At 41.4% G+C, this 24,389-nt stretch overlaps 1 protein-coding gene across 5 annotated transcripts in view; it reads left to right on the top strand.

Moving 5' to 3' along the window:
- The window catches only part of IL17RB (interleukin 17 receptor B), a 59,798-nt gene that overhangs the window by 32,524 nt on the left and 2,885 nt on the right, over nucleotides 1-24,389 (top strand). The window contains exons 1-10 of one of the 5 annotated variants that reach the window (XM_025197103.1): nucleotides 7,377-7,504; nucleotides 8,584-8,608; nucleotides 9,446-9,586; nucleotides 12,311-12,438; nucleotides 13,823-13,949; nucleotides 15,542-15,589; nucleotides 17,691-17,830; nucleotides 18,838-18,903; nucleotides 19,960-20,044; nucleotides 20,659-20,766. In XM_025197103.1, coding sequence (XP_025052888.1) covers nucleotides 7,433-7,504; nucleotides 8,584-8,608; nucleotides 9,446-9,586; nucleotides 12,311-12,438; nucleotides 13,823-13,949; nucleotides 15,542-15,589; nucleotides 17,691-17,830; nucleotides 18,838-18,903; nucleotides 19,960-20,044; nucleotides 20,659-20,766 — 940 coding nt within the window. In that variant the 5' untranslated portion in view covers nucleotides 7,377-7,432. Of the gene's footprint in view, nucleotides 1-7,376; nucleotides 7,505-8,583; nucleotides 8,609-9,445; nucleotides 9,587-12,310; nucleotides 12,439-13,436; nucleotides 13,495-13,748; nucleotides 13,950-15,541; nucleotides 15,590-17,690; nucleotides 17,831-18,837; nucleotides 18,904-19,959; nucleotides 20,045-20,658; nucleotides 20,767-24,389 lie in introns of those variants that run through there. The other 4 variants (XM_014517070.2, XM_025197104.1, XM_025197105.1 and 1 more) reach the window with 4 other exon arrangements.

Raw genomic sequence — 24,389 nt, 5'->3', positions numbered from 1 at the left:
TGAACTCCCAGAGCCACACAGGGGACCCGGGCCCCCCAGATCTGTGCGTAGGGCAGGGGTGGGGGCACAGTGCCAACTGTGGGCTCAGGCTCCTGCCCTGCTGCCTTTTGCAGCCTGGTGGTGAGACCCAGTGCGGCAGGGCAGAGTGGAGCCACGCAGGAAAGCTGCTTGCTGCTGTGAGCTCCACACTGCCCTGGAGATGTGTCCCCTGGATGCAGCAGGGGCAGCGGTATGGGGTTGTGCCCCTCACTGCTGCCACGCGCACAGGGGATGTGTTGCCAGGCCAGCACAGAGCTCACAGCAACAAGCAGCTTTCCTGCATGGCTTCAATGTTCCCTTCTGCACTGGGCCACACCCATCGCACTGTGGAGGCCCCAGGGGAGGGCAGCAGGGTGGGAGCCAGAGCCTGCCGCACGCACAGATCTAGGGGGCACGGGTCCCCCTGCTCCCCCAGGAGTTCTCACAGCAGTGGGGAGCTGCCCCCCACCCCCAAGCCCACAGCAGGTAGGCAGTGGCGGGGGGGGGGAGGCCAGGGCCTTCTGCCAGGGGCAGGAGGCTGTGGACCTGGGTCTCTGGCCCCATAGCCCTGGCAGCTGCGGGGTTGGGGTGGCAAGGAGCTGTGGGTGGGGGGTAAGGGGCATGAGCAGGGCCAGGGGGCTGTGGGAGGGAGTGAGGGTCCTTTCATTTTAATCACAGATTTGGGGGGGGGTTATCATAGAATTTGCAATTTTTTATAAGAGAATTTGTGATTTTTTGTCAGGGAAAACCAGGATCCCTGGTTAGGAGAATAAAGACTTTAATCTTAGAAGGCTGCTCAAAAGCTACTGTTAGCATGTAAGTTCCAAGATAAATAAAGAGCCCACAACATTTTCATAAAAGTGAATATTTCTTTTTTCTGGTATCCTGGCAAGAAGAGATGTCATTCACTGGGTGCAGCTACATGTGCAATTAACATGTAGCAATAAACTGCAGCACAGTTCACACCAGAGTTTATTGCTCCCAGGCACAGCATTTACGCATGTGCCTTGGACCACAGCACATTGAGCCAGGGTGAAGCAGCCCTGGCTGGCAGGGATTCAGAGCATCAGCTTGCCAGCCCAGGGCTGTTCCCCCCCAGCTCAGTGTGCTGCAGAAGGGCTGGCTGGGGCATGAAGGTGCTCCAGTGTGGGCCTACCCAGCAGGCAGCCCCAACACTGAAGTACTCTTGTGCCCCAGCCAGCCCCATCAGAAGCTACACATGAGTTTCAGTGGACTAAATAACTTCACTGTAGGATAGTATTTGTCCCAGACAGTACTATCCTACAGCAGAGTTAGTTAATTTACTGCGCCCTAATAAGGGCCCTTTGTAGATGGTGACACATTACTGCGGAGCTAGTTAGTCAACTCTGCAGTAAAGCACATGTGTAGAGCACCCACTGTTGTGTAGTGAACTGTATCTTGTTTATTTACCAGCTGCCAACCCTTGGAAGTGGCTGGGTTTTCCTGATGTTGCCTGTAAAGTTAAACACTTCTGTTTTCTCCAATATGATAAATACATAAAAACATAAAGTATAAAATAGAAGACACCTTTGCTAATTTTGAAACATCTTTAAATAAATAAAAATAATAACATGGTTTATTAAATATATCAATTCACATGCAACCTTGGGGACTTCTTTCTGAATAACAGATCCAAATTTAGCCCATGAAGTTTTTCCTCAATATTTGTGAGAATTTCTGCATGTAAAAATAAGTGTGGCAATCTCCATTCATTTCAAAGTACACATTAAAGCAAACAGTGGCGTGACGACATTTGTAAATAATAGCAGCTGCTACCCCACTAGCTTTAGACCCAACCCCAGGAGAATAGTGCTGCTATTAGTTCCCTAGCAACGTGCTGGTTTTCAGCTTGTATAGTCTGAATTGCTGCCTGGCTTGGTTTTTTTTGTTAGTTTTGTTGGGTTTTTTAAACATGATACATCAGAAGATAGAACTCCTGGGGTTACCACAGTATAAGGCTACAAAACCAGATAACTGTGGACTTTGAAGAAATTTTAAACTATTTTTTTCATCCTCTACTTCATAACCTACAGGATTTAGTAGTCAGAGCAGTTAGCAAACTTTGTATCACGGTGGTTATGTAACATACTGTCACACCCAACTTGTGGGCAACATTCAACTGGAAACGGGGACTGATGTTTTCTGAGTCGTCAGGTTTCCACTGAAATAACTTGTTTCACAAGAATTACAGCTGATTTTGCAGTAGTGTGAGAAAAGAACCAGGACCTCTATGTATTGTAAAATCTAATTTTTACTTTTCATACCAATGACTATAAGGGAAAACCTTTATGAAAATCTTAGTCTTGCACAATATCAGAAAAATAATATTAAAAATAAACTAAAAATGCCAAGAAAAATTGTAAAATAAGTGATATTTCTTATCACTATGAAGTTCTGATTAATTAAAAATAATAACTATGAAGGATGATGGTAAGAAGATAGGATGAGGTACAGAGGAACTAGCTAATAAGAAATGGATGATCTACTTAAGGGTTGGTTTGTTTGGTTTTGGGTTTTTTTCCCGTGGTATTTTAAACAATAGGAACTTAATGGAAAATTCCTAGTTTGATAGACACCAACATAATATGCTTTATGTTCAGTGATATTTTACGTTATTACTGGAATATCATATGTGGTTAGATTTTATAGGTGATTTTTGTTATGTAATTGCTTTTATGGTGCTGAACGCCCCCCCCCCCCACAAAGTATTTGTTGCATATGAAATGGGATACTTAGTGCTTTAAGAGGACTGACATGACACGACACTTCAACTGATATTTAGCAGAAAGGCCTTTCTATCAATGGAAGTGTTGTAGAAGGCAGGAACTTTGGGGATGGCAGGAGGTTCCTGGTCCTGGAGAATGACATAAAACTATACCCTGCTAGGGCTGGATGGTGTGGTGGGGCTACTTCCGGCAGGGCAGCTTCCAGGAAATGCCACACCTGTGCCTCCCTGGTGAAGGGTGAATATAGGGTGCCAGAAAGCTTCAGCCCCCACTGCCTTGTGAGTTACCCCATGGAGGAGAAAGGCTAGGGGAGCACACTCTGAGAGAAAAGCACAGGGGCCCAGGCCCACTGAGTGGGGCATGAGGTGGGACCCAGGCCCATAGTGTGGGACCTGGAGAAGGGTCCAGGTTGTCTTCAGACACCTGAGGCCTGAGTGGGTCATTAGACCATGAGTGGGGTACAGGCACATCTGTGGACACCTGAGACCCATGGAGTGCAAGGCCCCATAGCCCCTGTGATGGGGTAGTGTAGGATCTGGTGGCCATGTAGAGTAGGGCCTTATAGGGCCTGAAGGGCTGCACATGGGCCGACTGGAGTGGTGGCAGCCATGTAGAGTAGGGCCGAAGGGGCCTGAAGGACTGCACATGGGCTCACTGGAATAGCAGGAGTTGAGGCCCTAGTGAAAGGGGCATGAGTGTGAAGCCCTAATGGAGAGGGCATAAGTTGGAGGTCCTAGTGAAAGGGTGTGATTGAAGGCCCTAGTGAGAGTGCAGGAGGCCCAGATACATATGAAGAGGCCTGAGGCATAGTTTTTACTCTGGATACCATCTGCAAGGCACGGGACATGGTATAACAGAGGTCAGAGCTGTGTATAATGCCCTTGGCATCAGGGCATAAAATGGGCAGCCTCCTGTGTTTTACATTGGTTATTTATATATCAAGTCATGGCAGGTGAGACAGGGCAGACTGCCCTCGACAGGTGAGCAGGCCAATGTTGTGGGTGGCCTCTGACTCTCCCCCTATCACAAGCACTATAAAAGCAATTACACAATAATAATTACCTATAAAATCTAACCACCTATGATATTCTAGAAGCCAACAGGGTGGAGAGTCATTGTCTTTGATTGTATTGTAGATATTTACCTTTCAGGTCCATACCTGGTTGTTGGTGAAACTGACATGCACAAAACCCTTGATCATTTCAGAGGTTTACCATTTAATTAATTGCAATAGGGCTTGATTAATCAAATCAAACACTGTAAACCATGAATTGTGAGGCACTGTATAGGTCATTGTTACAGCAGGGCAGATCACACAATATTTGCCAACTGGCATAGGTACCTAGATTGGTGAGGAATGTGGTAACAAAGGAGAGGCAATCACTTTGAAAGGGAAACCGATTCATAATTGATCTAGGGTAATTAGATATGGGGTATTAGCTCTGTGCCAAAAGCTGGAGATGGGATTAACTACTAGATTGTATTTTTGGGTGGTCCCAACCACGAACTTGCATTCTTATGCAAAAGGCACTGTTATAATGACTTATTCATTGGCATATTGCATGTAGGTCCAGACAAACTCTGTGTCTAGCAGTAAATTCTTTAGAAACAGAGATTTATTGTGCATGTATATTCATATTTTCTGTGAATGTTTCATAAATTCAGGGAGAGGTATGTTGACTCCATTAGTCCTATTGATTTAGACTAGCTGAGCCACTGGCTGACAGAGTACACTTGCCTGTATTGTGCCATTACTACAAATAAAACTGTTTATATTAGTGAAAATTACTTTTATGTGTCCATAGGGGAATAAAACCATTCTGACCTGATGTTAAGCTTTTTGTTAGGAGCAGTAGTTTTGTGTGCATACTGTGGTTGTGAAAGAGGATTCACAGAAGTTTAGGGCTGGAAGTGACCTTGTGAGGTCATCGGGCCCAGCTCCCCTGCTCTAGGCAGTAAAGACTGCTGGAGTCAAATAACCCCAGCAAGGTGTATGTCCAGTCTCCTTTTGAAGATCTCCAGGGTACGTGCCTGCACCACCCCTGCTGGGAGTCTATTCCAGAGTCTGGTCACATAAACTGTGAAGATGTTTTTTCCGTATCCGGTCTGGAACCTTCTTCTAGGAGTTTATGACCGTTGCTCCTGGTTTTTCCCAGGGGTGCTTTGGTGAATAGTTGTTTGCCTAGCCCCTGATGCCCTCCACTGATATATTTGTAAGCTGCCACCAAATCCCCCAAAGTCTTCTCTTTTCTAGGCTGAACAGTCCCATATCTGTCAGCCTTTCCTTGTACAGCTTGCTCTGCAGGCCTCTAATCATATGAGTGGCTCTTCTCTGGACTCTCTCAAGCTTTTCCACATCCTTCTTGAAATGTGGCACCCAGAACTGGACGCAGTGCTCCAGCTGTGGCATCACCAACGCAGAGTAGAGTGGGGAATAACTTCCATAGTTTTGCTAGAGATGTATCGGCTGATGCATGCCAGTGTATTGTAGCATCACAGAGGTGGCTCATATTAATTTTATGGTCAATTATGACCCCAGGTCCCTTTCAGAAGTGGTGCTAGCTAGCGTAGCACCACCGAGCCTGTAAGTTTGTTGTGGATTTTTCCTCCCCAGATGGAGCACTTTATACTTCTCAGGGTTGAACAGCATCTGGTTTTGGTCCGCCCATCTAACTAATCTGTCTAGGTCTGCCTGGATTGTTGGCCTACCCTGATGCATGGCCGCACTTCCCCACAGATTAGTATCATTGGTGAACTTTGCCAGTGTGCTTTTCACCCCCATATCCAGATCACCGATGAAGATGTTGAAAAGCACTGGTCCAAGTACCAAACCCTGAAGGACCCCACTGGCTACCTTCCTCCAGGTTGACACAGACCTGTGTATTAGTACTCTCTGGGTCTGACCCCACAGCCAGTTTCCCACCCATCTGACTGTTGAATTGTTGAGCCCATAGTCCCCTAGTTTTACCTTGAGAGCCTCATGGCAAAGGCAAAGGCAAAGGCAAAGGCAAAGGCCTTCCTAAAGTCCAAGTAAATGACATCAACCTCATCCGTTATCCAACTGGTGAGTAACCTGGTTGTAGAAGATGAGGTTAGTCAGACATAACCTACCCGCAACAAAACTGTGATGGCTATCATTCAGAATTTAGCCTTCTACTACCTTATTGCATATGGACTCCATAAGAAACTTTTCAAGGATTTGGGGTTGATGTTAGGCTGACTGGCCTATTGTTCTCTGGGTCCTTTCTCCTCCCTTTCTTGAAGCGCACCATTGGCCCTCTTCCAATCTTTTGAGACCTCTCCTGTGCACCACGAATTCTCAAAGAAGTTCATCAGTGGTCCTGTGATGACTTTGGCTAGTTTATTCAGCACTCTCAGATGGAGTTCATTCGGTCCTGCTGACTTACAGGTATCCAGCCTCCCTAGCTGTTCTTTCACCAGCTCTCCATTGCCTGTTGGTAGGTGATCATCCCTACTGTGAATATTCTGTGTCATATTTGCATACGGCAGGCTATCACTCTTAGACTGGTGGAATACAGATGCGAAGTACTCATTCAGGAGTTCAGTTTTCTCCTTGGTGTCGGTGATCAGATGTTCAGATGCATTGTGCAGTGGTCCCACATTTCCACTGGTTTTCCTTCTGCTACCTACGTACCTATAGAAGGACTTCTTATTGTCCTTGATTTTGGTTGCTAACCTGAATTCAGTCACCGCCTTTGCTTTTCTAATCTGCCTGCTACAGGTGTGGGCCAAGTTTATGTAGTTCTCCTTGGGGCCTATTCCTAGCTTCCATCGTTGGTAAGCCCCCTTTTCTTTTTCAGAAGATCTGCAACTTCCCTATTGAGCCAAGATGGGCTCCTGGCCTCTGTGCCACCTTTTTGTGTACAGGTATGGACAACTTTTGTGCACTGAGGATCATGTCCTTGAGGAATGACCACTCTTCATCCATACTCTTTCCTTGTGGTCCATGATTCCATTGGGCATTACTCACTAAAGTCCTTAGCTTATTGAAGTCAGCTTTTTTAAAGTCAAGAATATGTACCTTACTGACATGACGGATAGTTAAAGTGATAGTGTCATGGTCACTGTCGCCTAGGTTACCCTCTATCATCAGATTACTCATCAGGTCATCCCCCTTTGCCAAAACTAAAGCTTTAGGATTTGGTCACTATTTTTTACTTCTTCACTCTACTTCTGTGAATACAAGCAGCTCTAAATTTCAGAGAGCAAGGTGGGGCAAAGCTTAAAGCTAAAAATGCAGTTGTCCCATGTAACTCATTACTTGACATGAGCTGTTTCTCAGAGTGGGAGAATACTTGCTTCCAGTGAAGCACTGCAAGGGTGATCCCCAGAGGGAGACATCAGGCTATCATTCTTTACTGTTCACACTGCTTTGCCCTCTAGGTTTCAGTGTGTACATTAATTTATTTATTGGCTTTTAGCCAAAGTTGATGAGTTTTTTTCCCTTGCACTGCTTTCAGGCCTGCATCTTGGGAAGTGGGTGTGGAAAGACTGAGTTATAAATTGTCTGGGAGGAAGGCAAAGAGGAAATTAAAGCAATGAGTGCAGTACTTTGACATGCAGTTAGTTGTACTGAGAAAGGACAGGAAGGAGCAGAGGGGAATTTCAACTTGGTTGCAGAGGTCACATTGTTTCTGCCATTGAAGATGACTCTGGAAGCCTGTGTCCTGCTGAGCTTGGTATTGAGCAGCTGTGGTGCTGGGGGATATGCTGAACTGGTAATGTACAAGCAAGGAGGGTAATCTACTCCCCCCTTCCCTCTTCTGCCCCTATTTATTCCCCTTCAGATGGAGCTGAATTGTTTTGCATGATGGCCAGAGAACACCAAGAAAGGCTGCTTCTCTATGCAGTAGAAGGGGGTGGGTGTCACTGAATACCTGGAGGTGGGGTCACAACTGTGCCTCTTTCCTACCCACCTGAGTGGAACATGGACTCTATATTGAAAGATGTCAATATGAAGGAAAAATCTTCCTGATAGTATTGAACATTTATATTGTTAGGAACTTGTCTTCTGGATCAATGCTTTTAGTTAGAAGATGAAGTCTCTGGTATGCCCAGATGTCACTAGTCAAAAGAGTCCCTTTAGCATTTCAACTTTACTATTAAATGGACAAGTAAAATGCAGAACGAAAAGGAATAAAACAACGAGTCCATTCTACAAATTAGCAAACAGACCAGATAGCAGTTAGAAGAAATTAGTTACAATGACTAAAAGGGATAGTGCTGTCATTTTCTGAGGAAGCCCACTTTACATAACATGTCTTGAATTAGAAAAAAATCTTTAAATGTCATATGCAAATAGGGAGTTTCTGTTCCTCGTTGATTCCTTGAGTCTTTCTTTTTAGTAAAGAAAAAAAAAACTTCTAACAGATTACACAGTTGAGCTGATTAGACTAAACAATTTTGCCAGATGTATAAACTAGGCAAACTTAAAAAAATAGAAAGGAAGATTATTCTCCAATCAATTTTTTTACTAACTTTGATGCTTGTGCTTACAATAGCTACAGAGTTTTTCAGCAGGAGTGTGATTCAAGTTACTTCTTTCTCAGAGAACTTTTGCAACCTTTTCTCCTATGCCTGAAGACGGGGTATTTGTGCCCAAAAGCTTGCAATTAAAGATTTTCTTTTGCAAAAATCTGGTTGGTCTAATAAAAGACATCACTTCTACCATGAGTACTGATTCTTTCTCTTTAAAGCACTTGAAACACTGAAATTATAAATTTCCCTCTTTAGAATAGATCTGTCTGTTCAGTTTGTGTATTTATTTTTATTTTAACATGGCTTTTCTCTCTTACAGTCTACTGTGTGTGGTTCAGAGACAGGTATGTATAAATAAAATAGATGTCTTCTACTATTAAAATACTTGATATCTGGCAGGTCCTTTGTCTCTAGAATATATGTTGTACCAAGCTACCAGATGAGATGAACAACCTATTTTTTGCTCATGCCACTTCAATAACTAGGTTGTATTTTCTTCTTTTAAAAGAGTTGTCTCTCTGGAGACAGTTTCCAATACACTGGGTCTTTATCTTCTCAATTTCTTTCTTCCCAAACCTTTGCTACAGTATTTCTCATCTGGGTGAAACACTGGTGCAATAAATGGCGCGGCTGCTTGCAGTCACTTTTGCAGCAAAGTGTGAAGGTTTATGTCCATTGCCAAATTTATACTTCATAAAAGATGCACTCAGTACAGCCTGTGGCTTCAGTTTGCTGTCACAGAAGCACTGGTTTAAAGTTAGTCATTGTTCAATTTCTTGGTACAAGAAAAGTTGTTCTACACCAAATATGATACTGCAAACGTACATGATTTCCAAGCTTACACACAGATTACAGCTTTATCAGATCAGATCAGATCTGATTTGAATTTTGTCCATCTCTTCACACTGTATCACATGAGATGAATACCTGTCATTTAGATACCAGAACCACCGAAACAATCAAATTCTTGTAAATAAACTATTAGTGTCAGAAGCAGAATTTCCTGCGGGGGATGGAAAAGCAGTGGGTTTGTTAATTGTAAACTGTTTCTGAGATACCTTGTTTCACTTATTTTAAAAGTAGCTGAAAATTATCATTAGAATCCACAAACTAAGTGTTGGATACGTCTGTGGAATGCCACACAGCCTCCCTAATTTTCACTCATATCTCCTCTTTGCAAGGTCCTGCTTCTGAGTTGAATCAGGCATACAACTTGACACCTGCAGATCTTTATAATCTCAATGCTAAGTTCATTGAAAATGAAAAGGAAACACAGTTCAGGTCCTACCTTATAAATATAAGCTGGAGCCTCAGCATGGATGGTAAGTTTAACATTCAGATGAATGAAAATTATACAGGTTTTAACAATGCAAGACTAATAACTATATAGTAATGTTTAAAGCACCTCTACTTTCAGTGTTGTGGTATGAAATGAAAGATTGATCTTTTTAAAACCAGAGAGATGTAGTTAGCTATATTAGTCTGAAGTCAAGTAGAAGGTGGGATAGCTTTGTACCTTTTAGGCACAAGCTTTCATGGGCTGATGCTCACTTCATCAAATGCTATTAAAGGACATGCACAAAGCAGTGTATAAAGGAGAGAAACATTTGAATACAAAAAGCACAAGGGAGGGGGAGAGAGATAGGGAGGAGAGCGAGTGGCAGCACTGAGAGAGGCAAACAAGCAATCAAGAAACCTATAGGAACAAAAGGGTCACAAAAGTTAATCCAGGTAAGGGGTAAGACTCCATAGTCCCTGTTTAAACCATACTTAACACAATCCAGTCTGTGCATGATTTTTTATTCTGTAATTTTGTGTTCAAATTGGTTTTTAAAAGTTTGCTGCATACACACAGCCACCGTGAGGTAAGTGATGGAGTATCCAGGCAGGTTAAAGTGTTCTGTCACAGGCCTGTATGTCCTTCTGCATCTGATGTTGGATCAGCATTCATTCATTCTTTCATATAGGGATCTGTCCAGCATAGACAGTAAAGGGGCACTGTGAGCAGGTGATGGCATATATGGCAGTGGTAGAGTTGCAAGTGAATGAACTTCTGTTATAATTTGTGTTATTAGGTCTAGCAAAAATGTTGTCTGTATTGATGCTGGAGCACAGAAGACTTGTGCTATGCACCTACACACACACACTTTGGTTAGTCTATGAGATGAAAATCTACAATGCCTTTTCTAGAAACCTCAGCCTACAGTATTGGTAGTGTTCTTCAGTTATCCAGCTAACTTTTGAGATGATAGTATGTTTTTCACATGACTTTTTAGCAATAATGAAGCATATTACATTAACAATGCTGTCCTCTATTTATGATACAGGAACTGAGGGAGTGCAAGCTGTTTTAAGTTGCCACGAAATATAGTTAGCCATGTTCATCTGAAATCAAGTACAAGGCAGGGTAGATTTTTACCTTATTGACTAACCATAAAGTATAAATGGATGTATATTTATCTGTATATAGCACAAGCTATCATGCGCTGAAGCTCACTTCATCAGATGCTGTGAAAGGATGTGCCAAAAGTTGAGTATAAGGAGAGAGGAATAAGAATACAAAAGACAAGGAAGGCGGAGAGAAGGAGGTGGGCAGGGAAGGAGGGGGCGGGGTTGTGTCAAGCCAACCTGCTTATTTTTAAGACTAGACCTTCTGACATTCGGCTTTTCTACAGAAAATTCTGGTGGTGCCAGTTATTGAGAATTGGACATGAGCTATCTCACGAGGATACCCCACAGCAAGGAAGTGCACTTGAGGCCTTAATTACATGTGGTAGATTCCAGTCAATCTCTTGTAGCCACCCTTTTTGATCAACAGACCACAAAGTTAGCCATTGGCGACGTGTATGGAGTGCATGTGGGTGCACCCCCTGCAAAAAGCGCCGCCAATGCTGCGGGTGGTCGCTGCTCACCAGTCCCTGCCCTTGCCGCTGACACCGCCAGCGGCATCTGCGGGTGGTCTCCAATCGCTGCTTGCCACTGCCGCTGCTGCTGGCAGCATCTGCGGGTGGTCGCCGACCACTGGTTGGCACTCGCCACTCCCCACCCCCGGCCCCCACTGCTGACACTGCCACTGCCACCTGTGGGCATTTGTCGTGTGCCCCCCCCAGCCTCTGGGGGCACAGAGAGTTCATGAAGTTAGCAGTCACTGTTTCTTCTTTTTATATGTCCCCTTTCTTCCTTTGTTGCCAGGAATAACAGATACACATGTTAGGATGCCAGGGAACAGTGGAGTTTGCTCTGACTGTCATTGTGGTGAGCTCCATTCTAGCAATTTTTAGCATATGTACAAGAACCTGCAAAATCAAAGGACAGTCATAATAAAAATGGCACGAGCATTAGAAATATAGTTTAAAAAAGCAAGCCTTGCTTTATGTTCTTAACCATAATATTTTGGGGCACTTTTCATTATAATTTTTAATACAAACAGCCAGATCACTGCATATGCTGTTCAGTGTCAGTGTAAGAGCTTATGTACCACTTCCCAAGGTTGTCTTTAGTAAAGCCTGACTTTGTTTACAGCGAATCTCTTTCGAAGTCGGCCCGGCTCTGCAGAGCCCCCTGAAGTGTGGGGTCTCGGGCAGCCGCCCGATTTGCCCCCCCACAGGGACGGCCCTGTTGGTAGGTCCCTACTTACTAATAACATGGTTGGCTCTAATTGCACACTGGGCATAACAAACATGCAGCTCTTAACCACAGCAGCTGACCGTGTGCTATCCTAGCCAGTGGCTTATGTTAGCACACAGGCTTTTTCTTTAACAGGATAATAACACTCTGTGTAGTGTGTGCAGAATCCCTTACACACGTTTCCATCACCAGTTTTTTCCCTACCTGTTCATGTAGTGGTTAAAATGCGTAACCAGGGCTCTGGTTTATAAAATAGAGGTAAAAGATAGACTGCCATGGCAACCATAACATATTGTTCTCATTAGTGTATGACAGACTGTTATTATTCTTTGTTTAAACTGGCAGAGGATTAGTTCACTTTTTTTTATTAGCTGCAGACATTTATACCTCCGAACATCAGTTTCCTCCTTTATTTCCAGGCAGCATCAAAGAATTGACAGCCACCAAGATATGTGTGACCAGTCACGGAACTGTTAGACACTTTGAGTGTGTTCGATGCAGTTACACAGAAAAGTTTCAAAGTCAAACTACAGCAGGGAATCAAAGAGTAAGTACATTTTTTTTAAGTGATTGGTTTGTCATTTGTTAAGAATAGGGAAACTGAAGAGAGAAGAAGGAAGTGTCATGCCAAATTGTAGGACCAAATTTGTTCTCTAATGCTGTAATTAATGTGTAGTAAAACAAGGGAAAAGCTGAACTGTAAATCCCAGTATTTCACACAGTTTAGTGGATCAAGGGTTTAGCCCTGCAAACATACATATCTTGGGCACTAACAGAAGGCAAAGTTATGGTGAGGATGGGAGAGCTTTTCTCATGGCAACATGTCTCCCTCAGGATTTGTGCTGTGGTGATTATTCTCAGAGCTTGCCTCACAGTGCAGCTCATGTAAGATAGGGAAGGCTGGTTGGGCATTACATTTCATTTCATGACCCGGGGCAGAGAAATGGGGTCATGGAGAGCAGCCCTGTTCCCAGAGCTCATGGAGGATCAATCCAATGATTCATCAGTAATTTGAGTTTCCAGGGAATGGAGAAAGCAACAACACCTGTGGATCATGAAACTGGAGGGAACAGCCAGCCTTTAAGTATTTAATTGGGCCTTTTGGTTTAGTACTAAAATGAAGAGACAAGAGACTGGGATATATATTTGATGTCTTTCTTTCTTCCAGCTGAATAGTATTGAAAAATAATTCTGTTCCTCTACTGGACATACATTGTTTTTAGAAAAGTTGCTGCAGTGATTCTCAACTAGCATAGATGATGCATGGGGAGAGGGCATGGGGGGTAAGTGGCCCCCAGATTATTGTATCAACTGCGGGGCATGGGGACGCAAACTGGCCAGAACCAGGGCCTGGCAGCAGGGAGGGAGGTAGTGGCGTGGAGTTGTGTCCCTGACTGTCAACACTTCTATGTTGTCTATGTTAACCAGAGTGCCAGGACCTATTCCAATCCCTCTGCTCGCCTCCCCCTTCCTACCAGATGCTTGGAAGGGTGCCCCCAGGTGTGAGGATATAAGCACATCAGCTAAGTAGATAAGTACAGGCTAAGGCTTGTCCTTGCCTGAATGCTCCCCCAGCCCTGCTGCCCAGCCTCTCTGCAAGGAGGTAATTGGGTACTATTTCATTCACAAAAGCTATGAAGGGGTGCCTCAAGTCCAGTGAGGGTGTCTCAAGTCCAAAAAGGTTAAGAACTGGGCTCCTGAATAATTTTCAGTATCAAGAATTTAAGACTCCCACAAGTCTTGCAGGAAAATATATAATCTTAGACATTCTGTTTTGCTAAAAATCAGTATTCCTTCTTCAGTGAGCCTCTCTTAGCAGCTAATCATTTTAAAAGAGAATTCTCCACTATATTTCAGCAGCGCAGGAGTTCTCTGCCTTGCAAGAGTGTGATTTGGAACTCCAGTGTGCTGTTTTCCTTGTTTTTCTTCAGTGGCAGTTCCATTACACTGGATTCCCTGTAGAACCAGTCACTAACTATTTCATCCATGCTTACAACCTACCTCCAGCAAATATAAATGAGGATTCATCTTCCAAATCTCTCTCTTTAATTTCACCAGGTAATCTATCAAACATTCTCCATTAAACCTAGTTCATACAAAGGTTTTATTTATAGTACTAGATTGTTTTTCCTATGGAGTTGATTGTACAGAGCACCTTGATAAGATCTGAACAAAGATAAGAATGAACAAAAACAAACGGTATCAACAATATGGCAATATTACTGTTAAAATAAAGATGGCTAATGTGCCTTCACTTGCTTAGTGGTGCTTGTTTATTTTCAAGTTCTTTCATTTTCTTCCCAGTTTCCTTGCTTTCTGTCTGCCAATGATTGTTAAAAAATAATCTAATACATTAATAAGGATACATTTATGTCACTGTTTATTTTTAATTATGAATTAATCGTGGCCATTGTGGTAAGCTTTCTTTGAAATTATAAGGCAGTTTAGTAACTGGGTAAGTGGTTTAAAAAGGGAGACCAAATAACTTGGATCACCTTGTTTGGTGACTGTGTGAAAGGAATAGTCTGTTTCCTAGTAAAGATTTCTGTAACACAGTAAGAACCACTACAAATGTAATAAAAATACACATCCTTGGCTATCTGAACCTATTTGAAAAGCACCTGCTAGAAGGCCATTCAGATAAGTGCAACTGTTCTAAGCTACATATCAGATATAAGAGTAGGGATACAGCATTGTATTAAATGAAGCTTAAAAGAGAACAGTATAATACCAATAGCTACAAGTTCCAAGCTGTATCCAATTTAAGAGTAGAGATGTGGTTTGGTATTAAAGAAAGCATAAAAGAGAGAACAGTTTGTTATGTGACACCAACAGTTACAAGTTAGTAAAAAACCCGTTGCTTTTTGGATAACCAAGAGATCAAATAACAGAGATTGGTAACTGTGGATGTACTGTAATTAGCATCCATCTTGGCAATCAGAAGAAGACTGTTGACTCCTTGGTGATCGCATTTATTTTTCTCACCTCTAAATATGGACCTTACAAGTAAGGGTCAGAGCACAATTGCTGCCTGACAAACAAGAGGTTGATTCCTTTCCCCGCATACAAACCAGGATTTTCAAACTGGCACCTATAAAAGGCACTGAATTCACCTTAGTTTCAATACCTATAAACAGGCATGATCTCAGTTTGTTTTTTATTTGATTTGGACTGTTAGGGGGTGGAGGAGGAAGTAGAGAAAGCAGTTAAAGAGGCATTTTTTTGTTTATAAATTGTGGTAATAAACATGGACAAGGTCTTTGGTGCTATCACAGAGTGCACATGGTTTTTGGTCTGGTCTGAGAGGTTTTTAAAACATTTTATCTTAATACAACTAGGTACCTGCAGTGTATTTATTACCAGACTACCGTACATTAGTGCACACAGATGGCCATAGTTTTGTGGCTGAGAAGATGGGGAAGGTTGGTGACACTTTCAAGCTGGAAAAAATAAAAGAAACAAGAGTGTTGTTCAGTAAACTCATTCCTGTGGGAGCTACACAGAATACACAAGTGTTTCTCTAGTCCTATCTACAGTGTGTTGCAGAGAAATAATTTAACATGTATAGCTGCTTGGTGTTAGTGAAAAAAACATAGGTGCAAAGACATTCAGTGCATGCTAACATTTATAATGTCCATTTAAATTCACAGGCTGTAATGATCATGTAATGAAATATAGCAAAAGCTGCATAGAAGAAGGTAAGTTCAATATTTGCATTCTTTAAGTCATTTTCACAAAATGTAGCACTGTAGATGAACTTAATTTTTATTTTGCATCCCATAATTTTTTTTAAATACTGAAAAAAGAGGATAGATATCTTAATATCCAATTTAGTCACTGGATGCACATGTTCTGTACCCAGAGAGGAAAGTGAAAACTGCTGTTGACTCTTCACAAGATCATCACGTGGAGTAGGCCCACAAGGGACCATCCGCCCTTTGGACATAGATAAAATCAGTCCTGGGGCCAGTTTTGTTCAATATCCTTATTAATGATCTGGAAGATGGGATGGATTGCACCTGAAGTAAGTTTGCAGATGACACCAAGCTGTGGGAAGTAGTAGATATACTGGAGGGTAGGGCTAAGATTCAGAGTGACCTAGACAAATTGGAGGACTGGGTCAAAAGATTTCTCATGAGGTTCAACAAGGACAAATGCAAAATCCTGTACTTAGGACAGAACAATCCCACGTACCTGTACAGGCTTGGGACTAACGGGCTAAGCAGCAGCTCTTCAGAAGAGGACCAAGGGGTTACAATGTATTCAGTGTATTTAGTAAACTGAATATGAGTCAGTGTGCCCTTGTTGCCAAGAAGGCTAACAGCATACCTGGCTGCATTAGTAGGTGTGTTGTCAGCAGACCAAGGGAAGTGATTCTTCCCCTCTATTCAGCACTGGTGAGGCCACTTATGGAGTACTGTATCCAGTTTTGGGCCTCCTGCTACAGAAAGGATGTGGACAAGTTGGAGGGAGTCCAGTAGAGGGTAATGAGAATGGTTAGCGGGGTTGGGGCACATGACTTCTGAAGAGAGACTGAGATAACTGGGCTTATTTAGTCTGCAGAAAAGAAGACTGAGGCGGGATTTAATAGCAGCCTTTAACTACCTGAAGGGTGGTTCCAAAGCGGGTGGAGCTAGACTGTTTTCAGTGGTGGCAGATGACAGAACAAGGAGCAACAGTCTCAAGTTGCAGCAAGGGAAGTTTAGGTTGGATATTAGGAGAAAACTCTCTCACTGGGAGGGTGGTGAAGCACTGGAACGGGTTACCTAGAGAGGTTGTGGAATCTCCATCTTTGGAGGTTTTTAACACCTGGCTTGACAAAGCCCTGGCTGGAATGATTCAGTTGGGGATGGTCCTGCTTTGAGCAGGGGGTTGGACTAAACCTGAGGCCCCTTCCAACCCTAATTTTCTGTGTTTCTATGAAAAGCATGATTTCCATGAAAATATGCAAGTACACAAATGAGGCGACCTTGTCTTCTGTAGTTTGGATATGAGGAGAACTGTATCTTTGCAAATATATATTTATTGTACTAAGGAATGCAATAGCATTATGCTGATACCTGGTGTGTATAGTATCATATCTGATTCATGCCAACCCCCAGCCTATCCAAAGCTGGTACATTTAGTTAATTTACCTTTTGCCATCGGTGTCTCCTTATCCCCTATTGGCCTCTTGTGGGCTAAGATTGAGTGTAGGAAGTATTGAAGTACCAAAGAGTCTGGGATGGAGAGGATGCTTGCCTGTAGTTTCTGAGGGCATCTGAATCCCAAGACCTCCGGGCTTGGGCCTGCACGTAGGATACCTGCCAGTTGATTTGGGAGTATCTGAAGTCCCAGGGTGAGAGGCTGGGATGGAAGATGCTTGCCAGTTGTAGCGTCATACATGGTGTTTCGAACGATTGAGTTCTGCCTGCTCAATCAATATGGTTTTTGGAATGATTGAGTTCTGCTCAGTCGATATGATTTGGAACTGATTTGAATGATTTGACCTGGAATACGAAATATGTTAATGTAAAAAAAAAAATCCCTACTTTGACCAACTGCTATTCTGGCTAACCACTTCAAGGCACCTTTATTTCAGCACAGAGGCCAGCATCCGTATAGGGGCAGATTTTTGCTTGGGGTCCTTCTTAGTCAGATTAGGGCACTGTGTGGAAGCTTGCTTTGCACTATCCATGTTGCGAATTGTGTATGGATAAGCAGAGCTGTGAGCCTAGTGACTTTCATGAGCAGTACAGACACAATGGAAAGTGTTTTAGCCACTTTACGCATTTAAAGTGTAGACTTTTCAACCCACAGGAAGTCTATGGGATCCAAACATAACTGTATGTAAAACAGAGGCAGAAGTGGAAGTGAATTTTACCACAAGTAGCCTTGGGACAAGATATATTCTATTCATCTGTGATACCGAGGACTGCAATGACCCTAGCGAGAAAGAGGTATAACAGATAATATAAAAATACGTGGTTTTCTAGTTTCCTGATAATGACAACTTTAATTTCTATTTGTCTTCTCCTTTATATGATACAAGATACCTAAAGTAACAGGGGATGTAGATTTTCTTTTTTCCCAGACAAATAAGTGGAGCTTTCCTGCTGGCCTGGGTGGTAGGTTTGAGAACAGATGCTTTAGGAAGAGCAATGCTCCAGTGAGCATGGTCCAGTCTTCTTTAGATTTCAAAGGTTAAGAACTGCAGGACAATCATACAGGCTTAGTGCTCTACCAGGATTTGGCAATCTATGGCTGATGGGCCAGATTCAGCTCACAAACAAGTTGTGGCTGACTCACGGAGGATTGACCTAGTTCAGGATGGCATGGGGGGTTGAGCGGCATATAGCTGCACCAAGCCATCTATATCTGCTGCAGTGACCTCCTTGATTACTTGCCCAGTTGCTCTCTTGTGCTTGTGTTTGCATTCGCTAAAGAGGTGCCAGGAGAGGGCTTTGTGGCCCAGGCAGGGCAGGTTAGAAGCTCCAACCCAGATCAGCAAAACCTTGGTGATCCCTCTTCTAGAAGGCTTTTATTATCATGAGAAGTCACTTCTCATCAGTGGCATTTTTTTTAATGTTTGTAAAAATGTTTGATATGTAATACTGTCAATTTTGAAATTATGCACGGGGAGAAGCAGACTGTAAAATTCTGTACATTAAAATGATAGGTATGACAATCAAATTTAGATGAGCTTTACTAATCTCAAACTTACTCTTAAAGAAGATTATATATCAAGATATTCTAATTTTTGTTATATTAGATAGATCAGATTTAAAGATCATATCATTACCTAGAGCAGCTGGTATATACTGTGTTTAATAGTTTCCATAAATCAGTTTGTTACACTGCATGCATTTTTACTTACTGGGTATTTTGCAAAACTTCCCTCTTGCAACTATTTTTTTAATGATTCCTTGTTCCATTTTCCCCCCCTGGGGGTTTCTATCTGCATTAGACTAATGAAACTAGAACATCTGTTAAACTACCTGTGGGTGATCGAAGCAACAACATTATTGTAAAGGTAACAATCAATTCTGATTGAACATGTTGTAGAAATCTTAGTTCCTTTCAAATGAATTAATTGTATGCAAGCTCTGCATCAGTTCTGATTAATGCTCAGTGCATCCCTTCATAGATGTAGTACTGTGTATAACTTGATTTCAAGTTAATCTCTACTTTTCTAATTGTATTACATGGACTTCCTAGACATGGATTATTGGACATCAGGCCTGTTTCTCCTAATGATATAATGCAATATAAACTGTTCAGTACAGTTTTTCTTTGTCAGACACTTGAAGACAAATCTTGGCTTAATATATTTACATTGGGGTCTTGATTAGCCCTGGCACATACCTGTACCATAGAATTCAAAGCAAATTTTTCCCATTATCTTCAATGTGAGCAGGGATAAGCTTTAAGGTCATTGCATACAGCTGTTAGTACTCAAAATCAGGTTTATTTATGGCTCAAGATAAGTGATTATTTTCATTTATGGAGGCCACTGAGATTCATCTCCAATAATTCTCACATAAATTTATCAATTGTAGAGCCATCTTTAACAAAGTACAGCTTTATCAAGAGTAAGCACTTGCATTGTATTTTGCTTTTTACCTTAAAAAGCAAAGCCATAGATGTCATCCATAGCCAGAGAAATCACCCAAAGTGACACAGACAGTTTAAGGCCTGAATCTAGATTTTTTTCAATGAAAGATGCACACAGACTGCTGTAAGTCAAAAGAATGGTTCAATTTAGATTCATTCTAAAACTATTTAATGAGCAATGTATTGTTTAAACATATCCATTAATGTTTGCAAGCTAGACATTGTAGCAGCATGGTTTATGTATAAGGTAAACCAAGATACACAGTAAAAAGAAAGCTAACTAGGCTTATTTCAGGTTTGACATTCACACTGTTAGTAAGGAAACTGTTTTCTAATTTATGTATTTTTATGTTAGTATCCTTTGGAAAAACTCGTAGTCAGTACAGTATGCTAAAGTATGAACTATCATAAAGCTGTTTCTCAGTATTTGTTTCACCTGTGTAAGAGGATTTGTTGTTTTACTTGTTTTCTTCAGATAATTCCTTATTTTCCCAAATGTCAACATGATTGTCCAAGGCGCACAGGAACCTTGACAACGTGCATTCAAAATTACAGCAATGGTTAGTTAAGCCTTTATCATTATTTTTCCAATTTTCAGATGAAGTAGGAATTATAGCTTGTTTTGTCATTTTGCATACCAATCTTCCACTATCCACTGGCATAATCTGGAAAAGTATCTCTGGTAAAAAGAGTTTTGAATTTAAAACACCTGCTAAGCAGATGATAAACACTCTTGGGTCACGTACCAGATCATTTGCAGAGACTGAAACCTAAATTTTGCTAGTCAATCTCCTTCCAAGCTATTTTGATTGTCATGATTGCTTCAATGTCATATAGCAAGCAGCAATGTTGAAAAAGACAAAGGACAACCAGGAGAGCAGCTCCTAGGATGTCAACCTGTTGGGAGAAGGAGGTATGTTCCTTGCAGACCTGGGAGGAAATTTAAAGGCTCAGGATGGCAAGAAAGTAGGATAGGGAAAAGGGTCAGCAGTTTAATAAATTATTTACAAGCTCGTCACCCAATGTATTGCCCCTTTTGCATAGCATTTTAGCTCACTTTCTCCTCCATGTATGTAAGCTGGAAATCATGGTTAAGTAACCGGGGGCAATTTTTAGGGTGAATTATGAAAAAGGCTTCTATTCTCTCTACAAGGCTCCTTTTTTTCTGTTTTAGGGGCCAACACAATTGATTTGATTGGAAGATACATGTGTTTCATCCTTGTTGCTATATTTATAACTGTGTGTGTGACTGTTGCTGTACTATGTTTCATGAAAAACCATGGTAAGAGTTTTTCTCACTCCTCTGAAAATGTTGCAAGGCTATTGTGTTTCACGTTCTTTGATTTTTGTCCCTGCTTCCTCTCAGAGACGGATCATATTGAAGACACTGCAAAGTATCTCTGTCATAAATTGCTCTTATAAACATCATAGTGCTTTAATAGTGCATTAAGCAGCACCTTTAGCTAGAAAATGGTAGACCATTCCTTCATTTTCTTGCTTTTTTCAGTGTAAACATTTAATTTAGATATTTGTGTAAAAACCAGTAGTTAAAAAAATTACATAAAACACCATTTTAATATAGTCAAAACTTAGTAAGGGTCACTAGACTCACTATATGTTTAATATGCATGTCTATTGCTATTGTGCTACTGAACTGATAGAGGGGGAATGAGAGAAAATTAGCAAATGAAAAGAGAGTATTAGATTATTACATTTTAAGTTGTGAAACAGAAGTAAAATAATCTCAGATGGCATCTTTTACCTGATAAGGAAGACTGTCACAAGTGGAGGCCACACAGAGCCTAGATACTTTAGGAGTCAAGGCACCCCTTAGAAAACACCAGCTCCTAGTCACTTGTTTATTGACTATGGAAAAATAAAGCAATTTTTTTTGTTGCAAAGAACTCAGGAAGGCTGTAACAGGTCAGAATGTTTTTAACACTGTGAAGTCCTATTTGAACTCTCTGGCCAGCAGCCAAAGCATCTGTACTGCTCCATTGGTGTCCAGGCTGCTCCAGCATGCCAGGAGCCGGGAGGAGCTAGGCAAGGACAGTTTGCCCGGGGTGGGACAATTTGTCCTGCAACAAAGTTCATGTGCAGGGGTGTGCGCTGAGGTACAAAGTAGCGGCACAAATTTATGCCACTAACTATTTGTGCCGCTGCAAGTGCACGCCCCTGCTTGTCTGGACACAGCCTTTGGGTTCATTTTGTGAATCGCATGTAGGTGTTTGCATACCTAACAGTGCTGCCATTTTGTGGCATACCACAGCACCCTTATGAATCTCACAGCATCCCAGTGTGCTGTGGCACCCTGATTAAAAATCATGGCTTTAGGTTTTAGGAACTACAGCACTTGACTGCAATGTACTGCCTGGTCCAGTAGTTTGGCCCGGACAATGCCTTCTGTAATATACCTTCATTAAGTTTCCTCTTTGTCCCCTGTAGCAAGTGACTGACTAGGTTTAGGTTGTGATGCACAAGGATGCTTACACTTTATCATATGTAACTTTAACCTAATAATAAATCTCTAGGTGTTCTCTATAAAAATACAGTAGATTCTTGTTGGTTGTACAGACTTTTTTTTTTTTTACCAACAAAACTATGCAAATAAGCAAACTAATGCACGTAACATAAAAAATAAAATAATAAAAAAAACTGGAAACAGCTAGTATAATTCTCAGTCATAACATGGCTCTTCTCCATAGGTGGCTCTAGACATCTTTTGTCCCCATAGAGATTTTCTGATAATTGCTTTACAGTTATTACATTGCAGTCAGTCACATTTTATGCTTCATTAAGGCTCTTCCACTTGCCTATGTGCATATGCAGAAACAAGTAACCAGTTCCCAGCAGTAACAAGCCCCATTCTCTTTATCACCAATGTGCCACTAAATGAATGACCTTGTACAGTGTACAGGAAACCTTTTAAGTATACCCCAGTAAAGTAAAATATGTGTACTGATATAAAACACCAGAAAGCCATATGGAATCATTCTCCAAGTTACAAAAATATTTTATGATCGAAGTATCATGCCAAATGGTCTGTTTTGAGAAGAGCTGTTTCTGTGCACTGCTTAGTCACTGCAGTATTTGATTAGTCAATCCTTGGCTTTCTTGTTCTAGTTTAAACTTACACAATCAATCAACATATGATAAAAGCTAATACTTGAACAACTTGAAAGAAACTTAATTGAATAGCTGGCAAATGGTTTGGTCCTATGAAAATGTATATAAATAATCCAAATATGCAAATAACTGATATGCAATAAATTGCAAGTTACTGTATCATCATTTTAAATCTAAGCTCTTGCCTCAGCAATAGTGTATGGCAATGAATTCAACATGTTAATAATTGAATGGCTAAAAGTAAATATCATTGTACCAGTTTTACAATGTCACATTTCATGAGAAAAGGGTGAGGTTCTTATGGAGCTGTCCACCATTTGTCCCTTGTCCTCAATGTAGTAGTTGAGGTAGACCCTTGAGGCTGCTCCAGTTTCTTCTTTCCAATGTATATTATTTTGCATTTGTCACCGTGCACTTTAAGTAGCTATTGTACCACCTGTTCAGGCAGATTTTTTAGGTCTCTCTGTTACTCATTAGTTTTCACATGGCTAATCTGCCAGGTTTTGTCCTTTTCATTGCGACTCATTTTCCAGCTAGCTAATAGAGTAAGCAGCAGTTCCACTACAGAATTCTGTTATTCCCCAACTTTTTGCTGTGTTTTAAAATTGGCCATTTATTCTTGTCTTGTCCTTTTAAATAGTTTCCAGCCTATGATGTTACATCTCACTCCATGTCTACCTCGTTTCCTTAATTATGTTCAAAGCTTTTTGAAAGTTCAAATAGATTATACCAGCTTTCCTTTAGATATTGTTCTGCTGCCTTGCTGTCAGATTTCTCAAATTGTGTTCTGACTTTCTTATCCAGAAGTCAGGTTAGTTTGTTCCTATCGTTTCATACTAATTTAGGTGTTGTATAACCTTCACTGTTTCAACCAGTTTACCTCAGATTGAAGCCAATTTTTTTGTATTTCCAGTGACCCATCTTACAGTCTGCTAAAAAACGGGTATAACATCAACTGCCTTCCAGTCTTTCAGTTAGATCCTAGTGCCTATTTTTTTGTTAATCCTTTCACTCTTGAATTCATTCTGAATTCCCTGATGAGCGTCACCTAGTTCTATTAATTTTTACTGCTTTACTCTTCAGTTTGCTCAGCACATCCTTGTCATGCTTTAGTTTCAGAGAATGCCTTGTTTGTTACCTGGAAAGAGTAGGTACCATCTCCTCAATATTTTCTGTTGTATTTATGTGAAGAAATAATTTAAGTTTTCCTCAGGTGCTCCTTTAGCTCACTGGTACCTGAACAAAACCAATCTTCGCTTCAGTTATGGTGACAGTTTATCTAATTTCCTTCTTAGCCCTGTTTAGTTTCTCTTCTATGCTTTCATGCCATAGTTTACGCTTCTCTAACAAGTAGGGGAAATTGAAGGCCATGAACATTTTTAAACTGACCCCTTTTTATTTTGGTCTTGTTTGGAGGTTATACCATTTGACAAGTTCCTGACAGACATCTTAGATGTGGCTGTGAAAGGAGTCACGTACTTTATTTCATCATATTACACTTAGTTGTACCTCCTCTCTTCTTTTCCTTTTATGATTCAGAAAAAGAGAGCACCCCACCTGGTTGGAGGGAAATTTAAACCATTTCCTCAGGAAGGGGAACTAAGTTAACCATAACATTTCTGAACTTTTGAACCTCCAAACAGTCACAGAATAATAGAAAAGTAGGGCTAGAAGGGACCTTAGTTCATCTATACCTAGGACAAATCCCTAGGGAACCCTTGTTACATTCTCCCAACTAGACACCAAGTCATTGATGACTACTTCTTGAATATAATGATC

The sequence above is a fragment of the Alligator sinensis genome, unplaced genomic scaffold (genome assembly GCF_000455745.1).
Source record: "Alligator sinensis unplaced genomic scaffold, ASM45574v1 scaffold391_1, whole genome shotgun sequence".
Classification (NCBI taxonomy): domain Eukaryota; kingdom Metazoa; phylum Chordata; order Crocodylia; family Alligatoridae; genus Alligator; species Alligator sinensis.
The sequence above is the reverse complement of the archived record's forward strand: the minus strand, read 5'-3'. Positions and strand labels throughout refer to the sequence as shown.